Source organism: Alligator mississippiensis, chromosome 15, assembly GCF_030867095.1.
Source record: "Alligator mississippiensis isolate rAllMis1 chromosome 15, rAllMis1, whole genome shotgun sequence".
NCBI classification, from domain to species: Eukaryota; Metazoa; Chordata; order Crocodylia; family Alligatoridae; genus Alligator; species Alligator mississippiensis.
The window spans coordinates 10,330,814-10,349,391 of NC_081838.1; the positions used below are offsets into that span (position 1 = coordinate 10,330,814).

General features: G+C 47.4%; 1 protein-coding gene across 7 annotated transcripts in view; it reads left to right on the forward strand.

Annotated features, from left to right (window-relative positions):
* The window catches only part of SLC11A2 (solute carrier family 11 member 2), a 29,852-nt gene that overhangs the window by 3,334 nt on the left and 7,940 nt on the right, over positions 1-18,578 (forward strand). For 2 of the 7 annotated variants that reach the window (XM_019481059.2, XM_019481060.2), the window contains exons 1-15: positions 986-1,088; positions 3,191-3,274; positions 5,969-6,105; positions 7,004-7,129; positions 7,563-7,682; positions 9,903-10,009; positions 12,364-12,434; positions 12,565-12,632; positions 13,325-13,480; positions 13,965-14,123; positions 14,500-14,586; positions 14,901-15,020; positions 15,533-15,682; positions 16,680-16,753; positions 17,495-17,648. In XM_019481059.2, the coding sequence (XP_019336604.2) occupies positions 998-1,088; positions 3,191-3,274; positions 5,969-6,105; positions 7,004-7,129; positions 7,563-7,682; positions 9,903-10,009; positions 12,364-12,434; positions 12,565-12,632; positions 13,325-13,480; positions 13,965-14,123; positions 14,500-14,586; positions 14,901-15,020; positions 15,533-15,682; positions 16,680-16,753; positions 17,495-17,648 (1,704 nt within the window). In that variant the 5' untranslated portion in view covers positions 986-997. Of the gene's footprint in view, positions 1-984; positions 1,089-3,190; positions 3,275-4,969; positions 5,092-5,968; positions 6,106-7,003; positions 7,130-7,562; positions 7,683-9,902; positions 10,010-12,363; positions 12,435-12,564; positions 12,633-13,324; positions 13,481-13,964; positions 14,124-14,499; positions 14,587-14,900; positions 15,021-15,532; positions 15,683-16,679; positions 16,754-17,494; positions 17,649-18,578 lie in introns of those variants that run through there. The other 5 variants (XM_059719399.1, XM_014606921.3, XM_019481061.2 and 2 more) reach the window with 5 other exon arrangements.

Below are 18,578 nucleotides of genomic sequence, written 5' to 3' on the forward strand. Positions count from 1 at the left end.
GATGTGTTGCACCAGTGCAGTAGGATCTCAGCCTTTTCAGACTTGAGGGCCCCCTCACCAAATGCCAGCTCTTAGTTTTCACTTCTTTTTTTCCACTACAGAAAAATCGTAGAATAATCCTTCTGTTGCAGAGAACTCAGAAAGATCACAACGGCGCCAAACATTTATAACACTGTGGATTCCTATGTGAAAACTCTGGGTTTATCTGGGAATCATGTTTGCACACCTAACAGTGCTGACATTGCATGGCACCCTGCAGCACCCTTGAAAGGATACCAAGGCACCCCAGGGTGCTGTTGTAGCCTAGTCAAGAATCACTGCACTCATGTGAATACCATGTGCCAAATCAGACCCCAGGTTATTTCAGTGAGCCTTCTGACCTAGAGGGGCAGGCAAGGACCATCTGCTGAGGCCATGGCACCCCAAGCATTGGGCTGGAGGGATTGTTCACAGATAGTTTAGCTTTCAGGCTAGAAGGGACTGTTAGGACACCTAGGCTGACTTGTGTGGCCAGAGGCTTTCGTTTTCTTTCCCTTGTATAGAGTCCAGTAAGTGTATTTACCTAGGGGATATCTTTCAGAGAGGTATTGGGTCTTGACTCTGCAAGCTTAAGAGATGGAGAGTCCATTTGTTCCTGCTGGGAATCTATTCAGACATTTTCCCTTCATGCTTCTCCCTGCCCTGCAGCACCACACATATCGTTTCAGTTTGCTCTTTCGTACAGTGGCCCATGAGGCCAGGGTGAATAGAAATGGTTACGCGCCAGTGGCTTAATCGCTGGCTTTATTATAATTACATGGGAAGACAGGCCTGTATGAGATGGCAGTGCTGTTTATACAGAGAGAAGCCTTCCCTGTCTGGACAAAGGAGCCTGGGAGTCATGAATGAGGGAGATCAAACTGGGCTGGTCACTTGTCAGCAGAGATAGGGGGACGGTTTTGCCCCCACCCAAAGAAGGAGCGTCTTTTGCAATGAGATAGGCCGGTGCCTCACTGTAATGAGCGCTTGCCATGTGATCCTCTTCCCTTCTGCCTTTATTAACATCTCTGGGGCTAGCATTCACAGAGCAGAGAGCTCACACTCCCAGCGTAAGTAACTTCTTCCTTTTTGGGGAACTAGTGCTAAGGGCGACCTGAGGGCAGAGTGCTGAGTCTGCTTGGGGAGGCTTTAGAGTAGAGAGCAGGACTGTGGGTTTAAAAATAAGAGCTCTGTGAAGTCCTTGAGTCTGAAGGGAGCCTGGTGGGATTGTGTCCTCGTTTCTTTCGGGTAGGGGGAGCACCTCAGTCCTGTTGGTATTAAGGAGCAGAGGTGCCACTGAGAATCAGTGGGATTTTGGCTTGAGCTTCTACAAGGTACTGTATAAAGCTCTTCTCGCAGTGCCTGAATCCAGCCCACTGGAGGGAAACTGGGCTGGAAGTAATCTTGGCAGTCCTGGAGCTCTCCCCAGCTGCTTTGGAGAGGGGACAGGACTGAAGTTAGCAATGCCAGGTTTATATTCCGGTACATCACACCAATTGCAGGCACTGACCCCGGGTGAGACGGAACAGCCCAGGCCAGTTTGGGAACATTTCCTCGTGTGCTGCTCCTGTTTAAACTGTCTGCCCTTTTTGGCTGGGAGTCGGAGAATTTGAGGTTCTTGCCGTATGACGTGCTGATTGTAACACACCAGCAAGAAAGAAACTTTCTGGAGGTGAAGGGACCGTCTTACAATGCAAAATAGCAGGGGACCAGGTTGGGAGCTCTGGCCTGCGGAGGCAAAATGTTGCCAAGCCTTGGTATAAGGCACATATTAAGAAAGTGTCTTTCAGAGCAGGGTCCTGAACCATTAGCCCTTGTGTGTGTGGCATTGGAAGAACCATATAAGAGGATTTTTTTTTTTTTCCATTGCAGAACAAGGAAAAGCTGAACCATTGCACCAACCTACTGTAGCTTCCACATAGGACAAATGAGATCCAAAGTACTTTGGTCGGCATTATAAGAGGACAAGCAAACAGCTTGATTAACAGCACACAGAGATAAGCAGATGCCTCGCCTGACCTAAGCAGCACTAGCAAGTTTGGGGGTGTTGGGAGCCGTGCATAGTGCAGAGCTCATGCAGGGCAGTGCACGTGGCATTTATCTGCCAGAGAACAAACACTTCAAAATCTCCAAGATACCTGAGTAGGCGAACATTGTTTTTTCTTCCTATCTAAAAGAAACAATACTGCTCATTTTCACTGAGCAGACTGCTCTAAATGAGGTGACATCTGTCTGGGTTCTTGGACAGTACGAGACTTGTCTGCAAGCTGTGTAATTAGTTGCTAATGAGATCAATGCAAGTTACTTGAGTTGTAGTTTTGTTTAAAACCTCTAAACTTAGGCTCTGATTCACTTAAGAGTAACTTCCAGCTAGAATTTTCCTTGCCTGCCGGTATTAACGATGAGACTGAGGAACATAACCCTTTTGTTGGGACTATTTTTGATTCAAACTTGCCTTGCTATAAGGAAATACTTTGTTAATGTGTAACAGATTTCCATGGAGATGACATGTTTTACCTACTATGCAGTGAAGGTGTGGGCAGTTTGACTTATCCTTGAGAAACTTTTTTTTTTATGTCAACCTTTTAGTATCTACAGGATTCTCTCTCCATTTCACATCTTGCACCCACATTTCACTGCCTTTTGGACTCATTACACCTTCATTTTAAACAGGACCCAGGAGCTCTGACTAGCTGTTTCCCTTACAAGAACATTTGGATCCTGTGGTTAGAAGTGATGCATACCTTTCACCATAGCCTGATGGCAGGAATGTACTAGTTGTGCACAGAAAGGAATTTCCACTCTTTCCTTAGGCTTTCACCACCCCAGACAGCACTGACACCTCCTTCAAGACTGGAAGCCTTGGGGAACTAACTCCTCTGTTGCCTCATATTTCTGTTTCATCTGTTCATTATTTTCCCCTCTGTGTTCAGTTAGGATTTTCTAAAATGGATCCAAATGAAATCTACAATTCCTAACATTTGTGCTTTTGAAGTTTGAATGTTGCTGTATAAGCTCAAAGGATGCTGCATGGCTTTCTTGAGTCTGTCTTAGAAGCTGCTGGTTTTATAGCCCATCTTGTACTTCTCCCTATTCCAATTTCTCCCTGGTTCATACAGTTTCTACATTTGATGTGTGACCTTAACCCTACTCTTTCCCTTCTCTTTTGTAGATAACCTGGCCTATTCTAAGGATTCCCCAGCCAGTCAGAGATCTTCCACCATGGCGCCTGGCAGGGACCGGAAAGCATCCTACGGTAATACTGCATGCATGTCTGGATTATAGGGATTGCTGCATGGGATCAGACTAGCTGCTTGTCTAAGTCAGGCCTCATCTCCGCCTCACAGGAGGAGGATGAGAATAAACAGTTTATCCTTAGACAAAGCCCCCATTCAGGTCTAGACAGTTCCAGCCCCTCTTCTGTGAATTGGCCCCAGTTAGACATGAAAAAACCACTTCAGGGTGGGAGAAGGAAGGCTGAGGTTTTCTCGGTTCGCAGGGATTTAGATGCACCAATCTCACTGAAATTAAAATGTGGGGAGGAGGCGGGGCAAGCTGTCAAAAAAAGAAAAAGGGCAAAAGTTAGTTTGAGTCAGCAGACCAAGAACTCAGCTGTTATTTTAAATTGCTTTAGCTAGGGTGGAGAATAAATTGCCGCAGGTAGGGAGAGCGCTGGAGATCCTGCTGTGTCTGTTTGCGCAGAGGCAGTGAGCACTGCTGAGAATGCACAACCCCAGCTTAGGCTCCTACTTCCCTGCAAGGACAAGGCTTCCCTATCCCCTTGGGCGCCCTGACATTGGGAAGTAATTCACCCTCAAGGCTAATGCAGTGCCTGCTATTGCTGTACCAGCCCAGCGGCTGTTGGCAGTGCCCCCTAGTGGGGACGTGGTGTATACCGGCAGAGGGATTTGTTCTGCCCGCTCGCTCTTCATGCAGGGTTGCATCATTATTTTGCCAGCATAGCTGTGTCCGTCCCCGGGGTTTCGCACCCCTGCCCAACACAGCTGTGGTAGCAGAATTTAGGAATCTGAGTCAGATGTTTGAACACACTGGCTGCTGTTATTTCCTGCTAGTTCTAGCATTTCCTTTCCTGTTCGCAGGTAGAACGGTAGAGTATCGGCATTCTACCTGACTGCCGTTGACTTAACTAGTCGTCAGCCTTTTTAGTACGAAAAGGGCACTTTTGGGCAGGTGGATCCTAAAGGCGACCTCTAGTGCCGTTCTCACCTGTTCTTTGAGAGCAGGATGCTCGCAAGCCACGGTTGCCGGCTCATGGAGACAGAGCAGCAGGAGTGTGAGAGCAGCGTAGCATTCAGGGTTGTATCTAAGATTTGTAAGGAAATTGGCACTTCAGGCCTGCTGCTGGCAAGGCTTCTAGAAGAATGCGTTCTGGTGATGTTGCCGTTCCTCTGGGGTCCGGAGAATAGGGATGTGTGAGCATGCAGGTGCCTTTAACTTGGGTCAGTCCTGTTCCCTGCTTCCGAGGGACTGACAGCTGCAGTAAAGAAGAGAAACTAGATGGCACCTTTAATTCCTGCTTCCTTGGCTTAATTAGGCCTGTGTAGATTTTAGATTATGAACAACACCTGCACGAATCGCCACCGGCGAAACTCATGTCTTCTGGCTGGCCCAGTGGGGAAATAGCCTGCATCTGGAGAACACGGGTTCCAGAGGAATTAAAATTAGAGTTGAAACCAATTTTCCGCCACTTATGTCTGCATTCAGCAGTTGATTTACTGTTCGCCCCAGTTCCTTAGCCCTGTTTAACCAGTTGAGCACACCAGGGTTGGGCAACCAACCTTTCCACTAACAAAACGAGCACAAGAGCAGCCACTTTAAATCTATTATGTAAACAGACCTGCTGACCAGCCAATGAGGTATTTGGTAGGCGAGGTACAAGGAGGAGCGATCTGCTTCAGTTTACCTTGATGATGCAATTAGAAACTGGGTTAAAAGAAGCAGTCTTGCTTTTACTCCTCTGCTCACACTTGGGTCCTTAGACGAAGAAGCAGGTTTAAGTCAGATGCTGCTCTTCATCCTTTGAAAGCAAAATGGGAAGTGGAGGAAGCAAGAGTGAGTATTGCCTGAGTATTGGAACTGACTTGTCCTAAGGACTGGGTGCAGGGGCAGATTGAAGTTGCAGATGTTAATGGAAAAGCTGTAGGAGTTTCTGGTTCTGTTGTTGACAGACCTGTTTATAACTTAAAGTTAGATACTGTCCTACTAGAGTTCAGCAGAACTACAGTCTCTGAAGTACGTGCTGTCATACGTTGGGAGAGAGAGAGTCATGCAGTCTCCTTTTAATGCTTCTGACTCTTGGCTTCCAAGAATCTAACAAGCTGTCCATTGTGCTGCCCTGGGGTAGGATTCGATACTTTAGGAATGTCTTCCAGTGGCTTAAACTCAGCTTCTGAGCGCATTATAAAGCCATCTGTTTTTAGAGAGGGCTGAGGGTGTTCCTGTAACAATGCAGGATGGAAGTACGGTTAGGTGGTTGGCTGGCCGAGTGCCTGTTAATGATTACATTAATAGTTCTGGGCTTTTCTTGTAACATTCAAGTGCCTAGAATAGGTTTTTTTTTTTGTTTTTTTGTTTTTTTTTTAATATTAAATATGAATAAAAGAAAAAAACACATTAATTTGACAGTCTCTCTGGCTGAGACAGAGGTGGCTTCAGGCTAAAGCAGACAGTACAGGCAAGACAAAGACTGCAGTCTTGCAGCAAAAAGCAAAATGGATTTGCTGCTCCACACTTTTTTTTAATGCAAAAAGATAAAAAAAAAAAATACCCAGGCCTATGTAGGAGTGGGGGTGCGACCAGAACCCCTCCATCTGTCTTCCTAAGGTTGCTTGCAAAGAGCACATCTTGTTTTAAAGCATCCTCTTTTGCCCATGTCACTTCCTCACTGTGATTCCTGCTTTGTTTTATGCTTTGCTTTCTATAAATTCAGAAGAAGCCCCAGGAGATGATGGGGAGGTCGTCACTACAGTCTGCAACAGCGCAGGTGCCATCCAATCTGCCGAGTCCATGGAGGAGCCATTCACCACCTACTTTGATGAGAAGATCCCCGTCCCTGAGGATGAAGTGGTCAGTGCAGCTGTGCCAGGGAACCCCAAACCCTGTTAGCTCCACTTGATGGGGAAACAGCTTTCACTGGAAGTGCACGACTGATTGCCGTTATGGGTTCTGGTTTCCCTTCCTGGTTAGGTTGAGACTGCCCTGTTTCAGATGCTGAAGATCAGGGTAGAGAAGGGGGTGACATCTCCTGTGTGTATTTGGGATTCAGCTGCCCCTGTAGGACAAAACAAGTGGCTCCCGTGTTTGCGTGTGGGGCAGGTCAACTTCTTCTACATCCAGCTGCTCAGTTCAGTCTGAACAGGGCATGCTCACACACCTGCCTCTTATTAAGGCTTCCTAAAATACTCCCTGAGTATGCATATGCTTTAGGTAACTACTCTGTCCTGTCATGGCTTGTCTTTCTGAGCCCCACTACTACCTTTGGGAGCGTAGCTAATGGCAGCACATTCTGCTTCACTGAAGCGCAGAGAGAGCTCCATTGTATGCCAGGAGGGAACTAGCTTTGCTTTTCTCTCTTTTCCCCAGAAAAAAACACTTCTCTGCAAGCAGGACTGCTGCAGCATAATGGCTCAGCCAGTTCTCCTTTGCAGAGGGCTGCTGCTTTCTTTACTGCTCTATAGCGAGCTGCCAAGCCAGCACGTAGAAAGTTTCCAGGCAGAGTTAGCTGAGTATCGGCCCCTGACTCCAGTGGCTGTGACCCTGAAGGGCTCTAAAAAGAGAGATGCATAGAACACAAGAAAGAGCCTGGGTGCTGCTTTTGTTGGAAGTAGTGCTGATGGCTGTTCCTGCTGCATCTGAGAGATGGGCAACTGGGCTTTCAGTGAGGCAGGAGCAACCTCCCTCTTTAATGCCATGTCTCATCCTAGTAGCTCTGATTTTTTTTTTTGATTTTTTTTCTGTTTTAAAGCAATCATGGTTCAGCTTCCGCAAGCTCTGGGCTTTCACAGGGCCTGGTTTCCTTATGAGCATCGCCTACCTTGACCCAGGAAACATCGAATCAGATTTGCAGTCGGGCGCTGTTGCAGGGTTTAAGGTCAGTGTGAAAACCCCCCCAGCTATGAAGGAGTTCAATGCTGGACAGCCAGCGTGGACACATGCTCCAATCGGCTGGTCTGTGCCAGGGTGGAAAGGCAGCGGTGGAGTGCTTCAGGCTGCCTTGGCATTGCTGTGCTGAGAAGTTGGCCAGGCTGTCCACTAAAATGGGAGCTGTGGTCCGTCCCCCTTCATAGTGGCTTGCAGCTGTCTTTTCTTGCAGCCTCTTCTGTGTATCAGAGATGGGTTTATAAAGCCAGGCATCAAATCTCAGTGGGGCTGTGCTTTCACATCTGTGTACTGTATGCTTGATTCCTGTCAGTGAGCAGGCCCAGGACAGGATGCCTGTGATCCTTGTGGGTGGTGTGTAGCCTGTTGAACTATTCCTGAAGTATCTCCAGGTTACTTATCTTGTGCCTCTGCATCTCTCCTAGTTGCTTTGGGTTCTCATGTTGGCCACCATCATTGGTCTCCTCCTGCAGCGTCTGGCAGCGAGGCTGGGAGTAGTGACGGGGCTACACCTTGCTGAAGTGTGTAACCGGCAGTATCAGAAGGTAGGTCTTGCTTTGCAGTTGGTTAGACTGGGAGTTGTAATCTGGGCAGGGTTTCCATGCCCTCAGCTGCTCTGCTTGTCTTTTCCAGTCATTCTGCTAGAAACAACTATCTGAATGGCTGGGAGACAGACAAGTGGTTTCAGAACAGTACAGGGAATGACAAAAGTGTAGGCTACACTTCCAGACAGACCTTTCAAGTGGCTCTGAAAGAAGGTCATGGGGAGGGTGCTAGGACGCCACCTCTGGCATGTGCTGATTCACTGGTGTGACTGGTATATCCAGCTCTGCCTTGATCCAGGCAGCCTCCTAGAGCACAGGTTTTAAAAAAAGTCAATTCCATCTCTTTTGGGACCAAGTTCTTGCTCTTTCTGCACTAGTGCAGTAAAACCCAGTGGAGACCTGGACTTTCATTGTAGGTGGGTGCCAGGTAGACCCTCTCACAGCAAGGGTGGCTGCCAGAGGAAGCTCGCTGGGGCAGGGGTGTGAAAAGGCAGGGAGGGTTTTTCAGTAATAGCTTGAAAGGCAAACTTTGGACAGCAGCTGTGGGGCATTAGAGCTGGACTAGGAATAGATTTGGATCTCCTAGGGAGAGGACAACCTCACCTGCCTTTAAGTTGATATCAGTCTTATCCACTTTCCTTCTCCAAAGAGCGTTGACAGTGTTGTGGGAGTGTGTCAGGGTTTACTTGCTGTCAGAGACATCCAGCCTCTACACGGCACTCACGTTGTTGTTCGTACTGACCAACTGTGTTTAAATCCTCCTTCTCTCACTGAGGCTGTTCGTTTTAAAAGATATATTTGCAGTGTCAGCTCTTGCCTGGTGCCTGTGGAGCTGAGGTGTTTAGACTTGACTTCTGTAATTTTGGCCAGCAGTTTAAAGTAAGGCAGATTTCTGTGGTGATATTTGGTAAGCAGGTTTTAACATTAACTCTAATGCTAACCAAGTGCTTGTCTGCTACATAGACACACGCAGGAAGATTAATCTGAGTTAATTTTAATATTAAAAGTAAGATGAATTGAATCCATTTAAATAGCTTTAAATCCCTGCGTGGAGTCCCTCGCCCAGAATTTAAGTGGCCTTCATTTGATCTTAATCCACTTCTAAAGTGAATTAAAATAACCTGGCCTCAGTTGCAACTGATTCAAAACCGTAGTGTCCATGCAGGAGGTTAAAACATCCTTAATTCTAAAATAGTATATCTAGGGAGGTGTTTAGTGTGTTTTACTGAATCCTCTTGAAAATCTCATGGTTAGTCAGTCTGAGTTACCTTTTTTAGGGTACTCCTGTCAACTGCTAAAATCTTTTACAAACATTCCAGGCTGGCTTACCTTGATATAATTTCTATCTGCTTTTTATGTATACATAGTCTTCTGTTGGAGGATGTTGCTGTGCTTCAGCCCTGCCTGATCATTACGAGATGGGCAACACCAGAAACTGAAGTATAGGGGGAATGAGTGTCCCATAATGTCCAACAATAAATCTAGGGCAAAGTCAAGAACAGAACTGAGGAGTACTGTTCTGTTCTTGTTTGAACTTCCTCTTAAAACAGTGGAAGAGATGTAAATGTAAGCTTTTCTTTAAATGAACGTGAGGAATCATGGGGAAAGAAATGTTCCGAAAAATAAGCCATCATGTGCCTGCAACACCAGCCTGCTCAGACAGCATTCATGGCGTAAGCATGACTTGCACTTCTGATAAAGATGACTAGAGCTGTCTGATGAAAAGTGCTGATCTTTGTTTGTAAGAATTGCCCGTGCAAACAAGTTTAGCCTTTATGTTGGCTTATTGGTCTGATTTCCACCCTCCCCCGCTTTCAAGTTCCCTATAAGTTGCCATGTTTTGTTATGCTCTCTGAAATTTCTGCTGAAGAAGGAGCATTTTAGGAGTTTTCAACCTTTCACCCAATTACCCCCCAGTCTTGTCAGTCCAAAGCTACAGTGAACATAGCTGTCTAGTTTCGCTATCCAAACTAAGCAAAAGGCAGAGAATGAACTGTAGAAGTCCATTAGGTGTATCAAGCTCATCTTAGCAACCTAAGGGCTTTGATCCAGGGTCTGACATCAGTGTGTGTCTTTCCATCGACTTCACTGGGGCTTTGCTATAGGCTCTGCAGTGTTAGTAGGAATGCAGGGAAAAAACCTGTCCCCAGTTTCCTCTGTAGGGGTCTTTTGCTGTTTCTAGTGCTTAATGTCACTAAAGTCCAGTGTTTGTGCCAATAGGTCCCTCGAATTATCTTGTGGCTGATGATTGAGCTCGCTATCATCGGATCGGACATGCAAGAAGTCATCGGCTCGGCAATCGCTATTAACCTCTTGTCTGTTGGGAGGTAAGTCAACTATTATTGCCAGCAAGATGTGGGAAATGAGTAGCCCTCTCTGTCTTTGGCATTCATCATATGTTCTCATTCCACCAGAAAATGCATATTTGGGGTGCATATGTATGTGTGGGCATGCCCAAAAGGTACCTGTTTCATTTCTTGTAGCCAGGACTCCTAGAGACTCACAGATAAAGCCTCGTTTACTTTAAAAGCATTTGCGTTTAAAGATTTAAACGCAATTGGCGTTTCTGAGCTCATGCTGGCAGCTGCCATTACTAGTTTGACATAGAAGATTATGTTTAGTCATATGAAGTCAGAACTGTGTGCTTCTAAACCAGAACTGACGCTGGAAGTGTGTAGAGCAGGGCTGATGGTCTGTGGGCCACGTGAAGTCTGTGGGAGAGTGCAGACTTCAGACCCCAAATCCAGCCACTGCACCCCACGTGACTCCAACTGCTGCGGCACCTGGAGTCACTCAACTTCTCCTTCCTGCCTTATGTTTTTCTTCTTCCTCCTGCTGTAAGGGGGAGGGTGGCATAGCCCACAGTGCGCAAGGAGTCCACAATGCAGTGCAGTGGGATTGGGATGGGTGCAGCCTACATGCATGGGGAAGTGGGATTTGGGGGGAGGTGACTTGCCCATGCATATGAGGGAGTGGGGGTGGCCCAAGAGCCTGTGGCTCCTACTAATGCGGCCCCGGCTGGTGCAGCCCCCAGCAACTTAAAAGTTTGTCAGCCCTGGTGCAGAGCTTCCAGTCCTAGCAGACTGTTTTTTGACAAGGCCTTGCCTCCGCAATTAGGAGGCCTAGAAATGAAAACCAAATTGAGAAGTAAAATCTCCTGTCTCTCGCCAACTGTAGGTTTCATAGTTTCATAGGAGCTAGGGTCAGGAGGGACCTGAACAGATCATCTAGCCTGACCCCGTGCCACAGGCAGGAATGAATGCTGGGTTCACAAGACCCCAGACAGGTGGTCATCCAACCTCCTCTTGAATTTGCCCAAGGTAGGGGCAAGGACCACCTCCCTGGGAAGCTGATTCCAGATTTTGGCCACCCTACCTGTAAAATATTGCCTTCTGATCTCTAACCTAAACCTATTCTGCATCAGCTTATGACCATTGTTCCTCGTCACCCCAGGTGGTGCTGGGGAGAAAAGGGCTCTGCCTATTTGCTGTTGATCCCCCCCGATGAGCTTGTAGGCAGCCACCAGGTTCCCCCTCAGCCTCCTCTTGCTGAGGCTGAACAGGTTCAGGTCCTTCAGTCTCTCCCCATAGGGCCTGTCCTGCTGCCCTCTCTCCAAGTGGGTGGCCCTCCTCTGAACCCTCTCCAGGCTGGCCATATCCCTTTTGAAGTGCAGCGCCCAGTACTGGACGCAGTACTCCAACTGCGGCCTGACCAAAGTCGCAGCGAGGGAGAGTATCACTTCTCTGGACCGGCTTGAGATGCACCTTTGGATGCATGACAAGGTATGGCTGGCCTTGCTGGCTGCGGTCTGGCATTGGCGGCTCATGTTCATCTTGGAGTCAGTAATGACTCTGAGATCCGTTTCCGCTTCTGGTTTCAAGAGGGAAACTCCCCAGCCTGTATGTATGCTGTGGATTCCTTCTCTCAAGGTTCAGCACCCTGCATTTGTCTACATTGTACCCCATCCTATTCTCATCTGCCCACTTTTGTAGTCTGTCTAAATCTAGTTGCAGCCTCTCTCTCCCTTCAAGTGTGTCCACCTCGCCCCACATCTTGGTGTCATCAGCAAACTTGGACAACGTGCTTTCCACCCCCTCGTCCAAGTCACTGATGAAGATGTTAAACAGTGCGGGCCCGAGGACCGAGCCCTAGGGTACCCCACTGCTCACATCTTGCCAGGTTGAGTACAAGCCGTCCACCACTACTCTGTGGGTGCGCCCCATCAGCCGATTTTTTTACCTATCCAACTGTGCAGGCATCAATGCCACAGTCACTTAATTTATTGATGAGGTTGGGGTGAGAGACAGTGTCAAAGGCCTTCTTAAAGTCTAGAAAGACTATGTCCACAGCGACATCCTTGGATGATGGTTTAGTTACTTGGTTGTAAGTAAGGTAATTCTCAGCACCCTGTGAGGAAGACTTTAGGTAATGATTTTCTTTGGTTGATGGCTGAGCTGTTAACAGAACTGTATTTATATATAAAACAGACCTCTGGCCTCTGACCCTTAAGTAGCAAAAGCATCTTGTCAGATTAGATACAAAACCTCCTCCATTCTCACATAAAGTGACTGTGATCTCTGCCCCAAACAAAAGGAAGCCTCGATTCTAACATATATTAGCTTTTCTGGAAGAGCAGGGATTAGTGAAACAAACCCCTATTCTTGTGTGTGTTCTCTGATAGGATCCCTCTGTGGGGAGGTGTGCTCATAACCATCGCTGATACGTTCATGTTTCTCTTCCTGGACAAATACGGTAAGATTTATTTTCACCCTTCTAATTTTTAACGTATCCTGTGATGTGCATGGAATAGATGAACTGTTGCTGTTGTCCCTACAGCATAATATCCCTGAGACTCATCCTCTGTGGCTTGTCCTTTCTACAGGCTTGCGGAAGCTTGAAGCATTTTTTGGCTTTCTAATTACCATCATGGCACTCACGTTTGGATATGAGGTAATTGGCACTAGGAGTTTTCCTTGGAAATGAAGGGCGAATTTCACCTCTGTTCTCAGGAGATTTTTGTCTCTGTTCTTATCTGCCAAAGCAATTATGAACAGGACTAATTGCATTTCATCCCCTGATTTCTGCCCAGTTTCTGCCAGCTCCTCATGGAGTCTCCTCAATGAACACCCCCACCCCCAGCCACCCTACTCCATCCACCCTCCAATTCTGGAAAACCCTTAAGCTCATGCTTATAGTTAATTGCATTAGAATGACCTGATTTTTTGTTTTTCTCAATGAAAATTTAAGATTTGGTCAAAACCCACAGAAGATGTTTTATGGGAACGTTTTTCCTTCAGCCATAAATTATGTGCTTTAGCGCACCCCCAAACACAGGTGCTTCTGTGCACTGGTGCCCATGTCCTGAAGAGATGTTGGGTCCTTCTGTGACTCCTGGCTGAAATGGCTTGTGTTGGTCTGCAGGTATACTACGCAGTGCATGGGAGCTACAATCTTGCTGTCCCAGTACCAATAACCAAAGATCTATGTTGGGTGACACCCCCTTGTTTTTTTTAAATGGGGAGTGAAGCTATTATCACATGATTACACTTTATAGATGGGGCAAATCTGGGCCTTTGAATATTTTCATGGCAGTCCTTTACCCGGTGTAGAAGTCCTAATGGCTCTCTTTTGTCCCTGTGCAGTATATTACAGTAAAACCAGACCAGGGACAGCTGCTGAAGGGGATGTTTTTCCCTTACTGCCAAGGCTGTGGCACCCCTCAACTAGAACAAGCCGTGGGAATCGTGGGCGCTGTCATCATGCCACACAACATGTACTTGCACTCCGCTTTAGTAAAGGTAAGAGAGGAAGAAGCATATCAGGCCTGATCCATTTGAGTCATTGCAGCCCAGCCCTTTAGGAATGGGATTTTTCCAAAGCATTCTGGCAAAGAGTGAGTCCCGGTATACACTGGGAAGCATGTCTGTTGTGGTGGAAATCCTCCTGGAGCTGCAATGCAGGCGCTATGCCAGGCTGGTGGGAGGGAATGACAAATCCACATGCCAGCCAGGCCCTGCTCCCTCAACCCATGCCCCTTTGCTCCCTGTATGCACCCATAGTATTGGTGCGCTGACAGCTGTTCCATGGCAGTGTGATGAGTATGCTGACCTGTGGCCTGGCCTGTATACAGCTGCGTGCAAGGCACAGAGGGGATCTGTTGAAGGCCAGGATGTAGCTCTCGGTGTCCACTGTTCCAGTATGAGGAATCACCAGTCGGGCATCCAGCTAGTTTACATCTTTGAAACATGCTATCTTAACAGGCTCCTAATCTTCTCTCTCCAGTCAAGGCAGGTGAACCGGGCAAAAAAGAAGGAAGTGCAAGAAGCCAACAAGTATTTCTTCATCGAGTCATGCATCGCTCTCTTCATCTCCTTTCTCATCAACATCTTTGTCGTCTCTGTCTTTGCTGAAGCTTTCTTTGGGAAGACTAATGAACAAGTGGTAGGTTTCCAGGGTGCTGGCCAGGCAGGGGATGTGTACAGGGGTGTGGAGCACCTGGGTTACTGTGTAATATTACTGTACTATGTGGAAAAAGTACTGCTTTCCCTGGGCCTGAGCACTTCATAATTAAGGGATGATTTTCACTTAGACCAAGGTGTCTTTGCAGCCCTTAGAGAGGCAAAAGGGGTATATATGTACGTGCAGCCAGAGCAGTGTAAAGGAGACTCTTGACTTTTCTCCCTGATCTTGTGCTGACCTTCAGGATTCACGTATCATGTTAACACTAGTGCATCTTCTCTGCCCCAGGCTTTAGCAGAATTTATTCTTCTAAATCTCACAAAGGTAGAGCTCCCTAAACAGTCCTGTCTTGTTCCAGCTCGAAACCTGCATGAACACCAGCAGCCCGTACTCTGGGCTCTTCCCACCCAACAACAAAACCCTGGAAGTGGATATCTACAAAGGGGTGAGTGGCTTTAGAGTGGGGCTGGGCTGGACAGTGTGCGCTTAGCTCAGTGACTTCAGAGCTGTTGACTGAATTCTAAGCAGTGGCCTCTGTTGTATAGATGGAGACTGCTCTGTGCTGGAGCCTGTAACATGGGTAGGAACATGAGGCTTGTCATGCTGGGACTGAAATGTCCTTGCAGTTCAGCTCCACAGTTGGGGGTTGGAACAGTGACTACCAGCGGGGCTCTTTTGCCGTTTTTTTGTTTTTGTTTGAGCAGTTAGCCTTAAGACCTCACACCAGCTGCCTTATGACTGGAAGCTCTCGTGTTTCAGGGTGTCGTTCTGGGTTGTTACTTTGGGCCTGCTGCTCTCTACATCTGGGCAGTTGGAATCCTGGCTGCAGGTCAGAGCTCTACAATGACTGGAACCTACTCCGGGCAATTTGTCATGGAGGTAAATGTTGCCAGTGCACTGGCTTCTTGCCTGTATTTCTTCTCGCTCCTACTTGAATCCCATAATATAGAGATGCTCCCTGGAGGTCTCGCTTTCCTTCTTGATCAGTCGTTGCCGGATCAGACGTTCATACTATTGTTGCACCACCTGACTCTGGGACTGACTGTAGCTCCTGCCAATGCTGTGATGAGGCAGCATTGCACAGGGTAGCTCCTGAGCTGGAAGTAGCATTGTAGAGGCAGAGCTGGTTGGTTGGTGCACGTCTATGCTACTTATTCAGAACCAGCACAGACAGAACGGCCACAGCATGTCTCAGAGTGACAGTGCCTGGCATCCCTTAAACATACGCTCAGGTCTTGGACTCCCATTTGAAAAACCAGAGTCTAAATCCCTTAGGTTCCTTTTATAACGCACAATATCTCCACCTCAGCCCTTCCCACCCACCACTGCAGTTTCCTTCACTGGAATGTCTTTGTAGCAACAGTCACTCTTCTGTTTCTCTCTTTAAAAAGGGATTCCTCAATCTGAAGTGGTCGCGCTTTGCTCGAGTGCTCCTTACCCGCTCCATTGCTATCACCCCAACACTACTGGTTGCCATTTTCCAAGATGTTGAACGGTTGACAGGGATGAACGACTTCCTAAACGTCCTCCAGAGCTTGCAGGTAGGTGGCTGTATGCCTGGGTGCTGGTCTTGATCTGGTTCCCAGAGAATTGCCTCTAGAGCATTTGCTACTCACAACCCTTCACGTGCAGGTTGCTCCTTTTAGTTTGGGGCTATCTGTTTAATCAGCTAAGCTAGTTGGCAGAGGAGCTCTGGATGTAGAGGGCTGTGTACAAATGGCACTAGCAATGTGTTAGTGGTTTTGCATATGTGGTAAATATCTCTAAAAATCGCCAGGAGACAGGTAAGGTTTCATCTTTCCAGTTCCCAGGTGTACAAAGACGTAAGTATCCATTTACAGGAACTCAATTTCCATTGTATGAGGAGGAATGGGAATCAGGGGTGCGAGAAGAACTTCCCTCTCCAACAGTTCTTGAACCAAGCTTGCTGCCAGTGTTCTGTAATGCTACACTGCATGGCCTACGGGGAGAAAGAGTCCAGCTTGTGCTGGCTTTAGAAGGCAGAGGAAAAATAGTGGTAATCCTTTGGTCACTTCCTACAAGCAAAGCTGCTTTGTTTTTGTTCACTGTGGAATCTCAGTGCTGGGAAAACCCCAGCTTTGGTTTCAAATTGCTTCCTGTTTCTGCCATCCATTGACACAACTTAAAGAACTAGGAGGAGAAATACAATTGGGTATAAACAAGCTTTGGACATGCCTTTCTTTTAATAGTAGTATAGAATGGGTGTTCAAGATAAGTCCTGCAGCCTACATTTGGCCTGCAGAGCCCTGTTACTTAGCCAGTGGTGCTACCTGTGGGTCTCAAGAGTTTATCCATGCAGTCTGCACTGGGTTGGTCCCATGCACTGTTCATAGTGCCTTTGCAGGGCTAGTCTGGGGCATATGTTGCTTGCAGTTCCTGTGTGGGGCTGGTCTGCAGACCCAGTCTGGCCTCCTGGAAAGCACTATGCCATTTATCCAACCCTGTGCCATCCATTCCCTTGTGTAGGAAAGAGACCAACCATCCCTAATTCTTTGGTATCTTATTGTATTGTTTCAGCTGCCCTTTGCCTTGATCCCTGTCCTTACCTTCACGAGCCTGCGACCTGTAATGAATGACTTTGCCAATGAACTGTAAGTACATTTAGACTGGACATTAGGAAGAATTAGACTGGACATTAGGAAGAATTAGACTGGACATTAGGAAGAACTTCTTCACAGTTCGAGTGGCCAAGGTCTGGAACGGGCTCCCAAGGGAGGTGGTGCTCTCCCCTACCCTGGGGGTCTTCAAGAGGAGGTTAGACGAGTATCTAGCTGGGGTCATTTAGACCCAGCACTCTTTCCTGCTTATGCAGGGGGTCGGACTTGATGATCTATTGAGGTCCCTTCCGACCCTAACATCTATGAATCTACACAGCGTGGCCCATACATCTGACCCTTTCCTTGTTTAAATTCACCTGAGACCTAAATAGACCTGTAAGATCTACCTGAGGTATTTTAGTTACCATAATGGTGGCCAAATGAGCACCTTGCCAATGCTTTCAGTGGTAGGGCTGTGTTATGGAAGTGGTGCCTGGCAGACCACTCTGACAGTTGTCCTGTGTATCATTGCTTTCTCTGCTGATTTCTTTAGTTGCTCCCTTTTTTTTTTTTATCCTTTGGTTTTGCTGTAAAAAGAAGCAGCACTAATAGAACGATTCTGCACAGTGCACTGAAAGCTTTTACCCTCCTGACTTTGTCCAGAGTCTCTCTCTGTGCAGTATGGGCAATGTTCCTGCCAAACCACAGAGGAGTCTCTCTGGCAGGGCTGGCAGCTGGAGCTGTAGCCATCCCCTGTCCCTCTCCTCATTATGCTTGTTTGGACTGCCCTTGCAGAGGCTGGAAGATTGCTGGCGGCGTGCTCATCCTCATTGTCTGCTGCATCAACATGTACTTTGTGGTGGTGTACGTCATGGCCCTGGGACACGTTGCCTTGTACGTGGTGTCTGCAGTCGTCTGTATTGCCTACCTGTGCTTTGTAGCTTATTTGGTAAGTACTGTCCTTCCATGCTCGACAGCAGGACTGCCCCTGGGTAATATGATTGCTGTGGGGCTTGGGCAGAGGAAGCTCATATGTAGAACTAAAGCAGTGGGCCTGTATTCCTAGAACCTGGGAATTAATAATAATAATAATAATCCCTAGAACTTAATAACCCTTGCAACCATTCACCTTCTCGCACCCCACCAGGTGCATTGTTGCGCAGGCAGGGAAATTGAGGTGCATAAGACTTCCTTAAGGGTCCCACACGTGCATGGCATGAGGTGTAATTGTGCGGTCCAGCATCGGATGCAATCGCACTTTATTGCCAGATTGCAATCCCAGGTTCTTCCTGTGGCTGTGAGCACCGCAGCTGATAAGGCTTGCAGCTTCAGTAGCATTTCACATGCTGCTGTGTCTACAGGCGTGATCAGCTATGTACATGGTGCACCCCTCTGGCTGGGAGGCCCCCATCAGCTGCACATTTTTTTGTTGAATACTTTGTGGCTTATTCCTTGTTCAACCAACGAATGGTATGATAGAACATGTTGCTGGGTCTGGTTAATCGGGTCTTAAATGTAACATGGAGATGGGGCCTAAGGTTCAGGAAGAACAAAGAATTTCTAGTTTGCAGTTTAGTGCTGCATCCATTAGTCTGTATAGCTCCTATTTTCCCTCCCATCCTAGTTCCTTTGGTGAATCCCAAGACTCCAAAGGAAATGGGCTAGAGGAGTTAAATAGTTTGAATGGCACGTCCCAAACCATGCAAGAAGCCATGTCTCTATGTGCGTTTGTACAGCAGATCCATGCAGGAAAGCCTGTTGACACTTAGGGTTACTGTACTCTTGCATTGTCTGTGGGTTGCATTATGAATGGATTTGGTCGCCTGGCCTCCAGTTAATTATTAATGAAAGCACCTGCTGTATAGCATCCCCTCTGCAT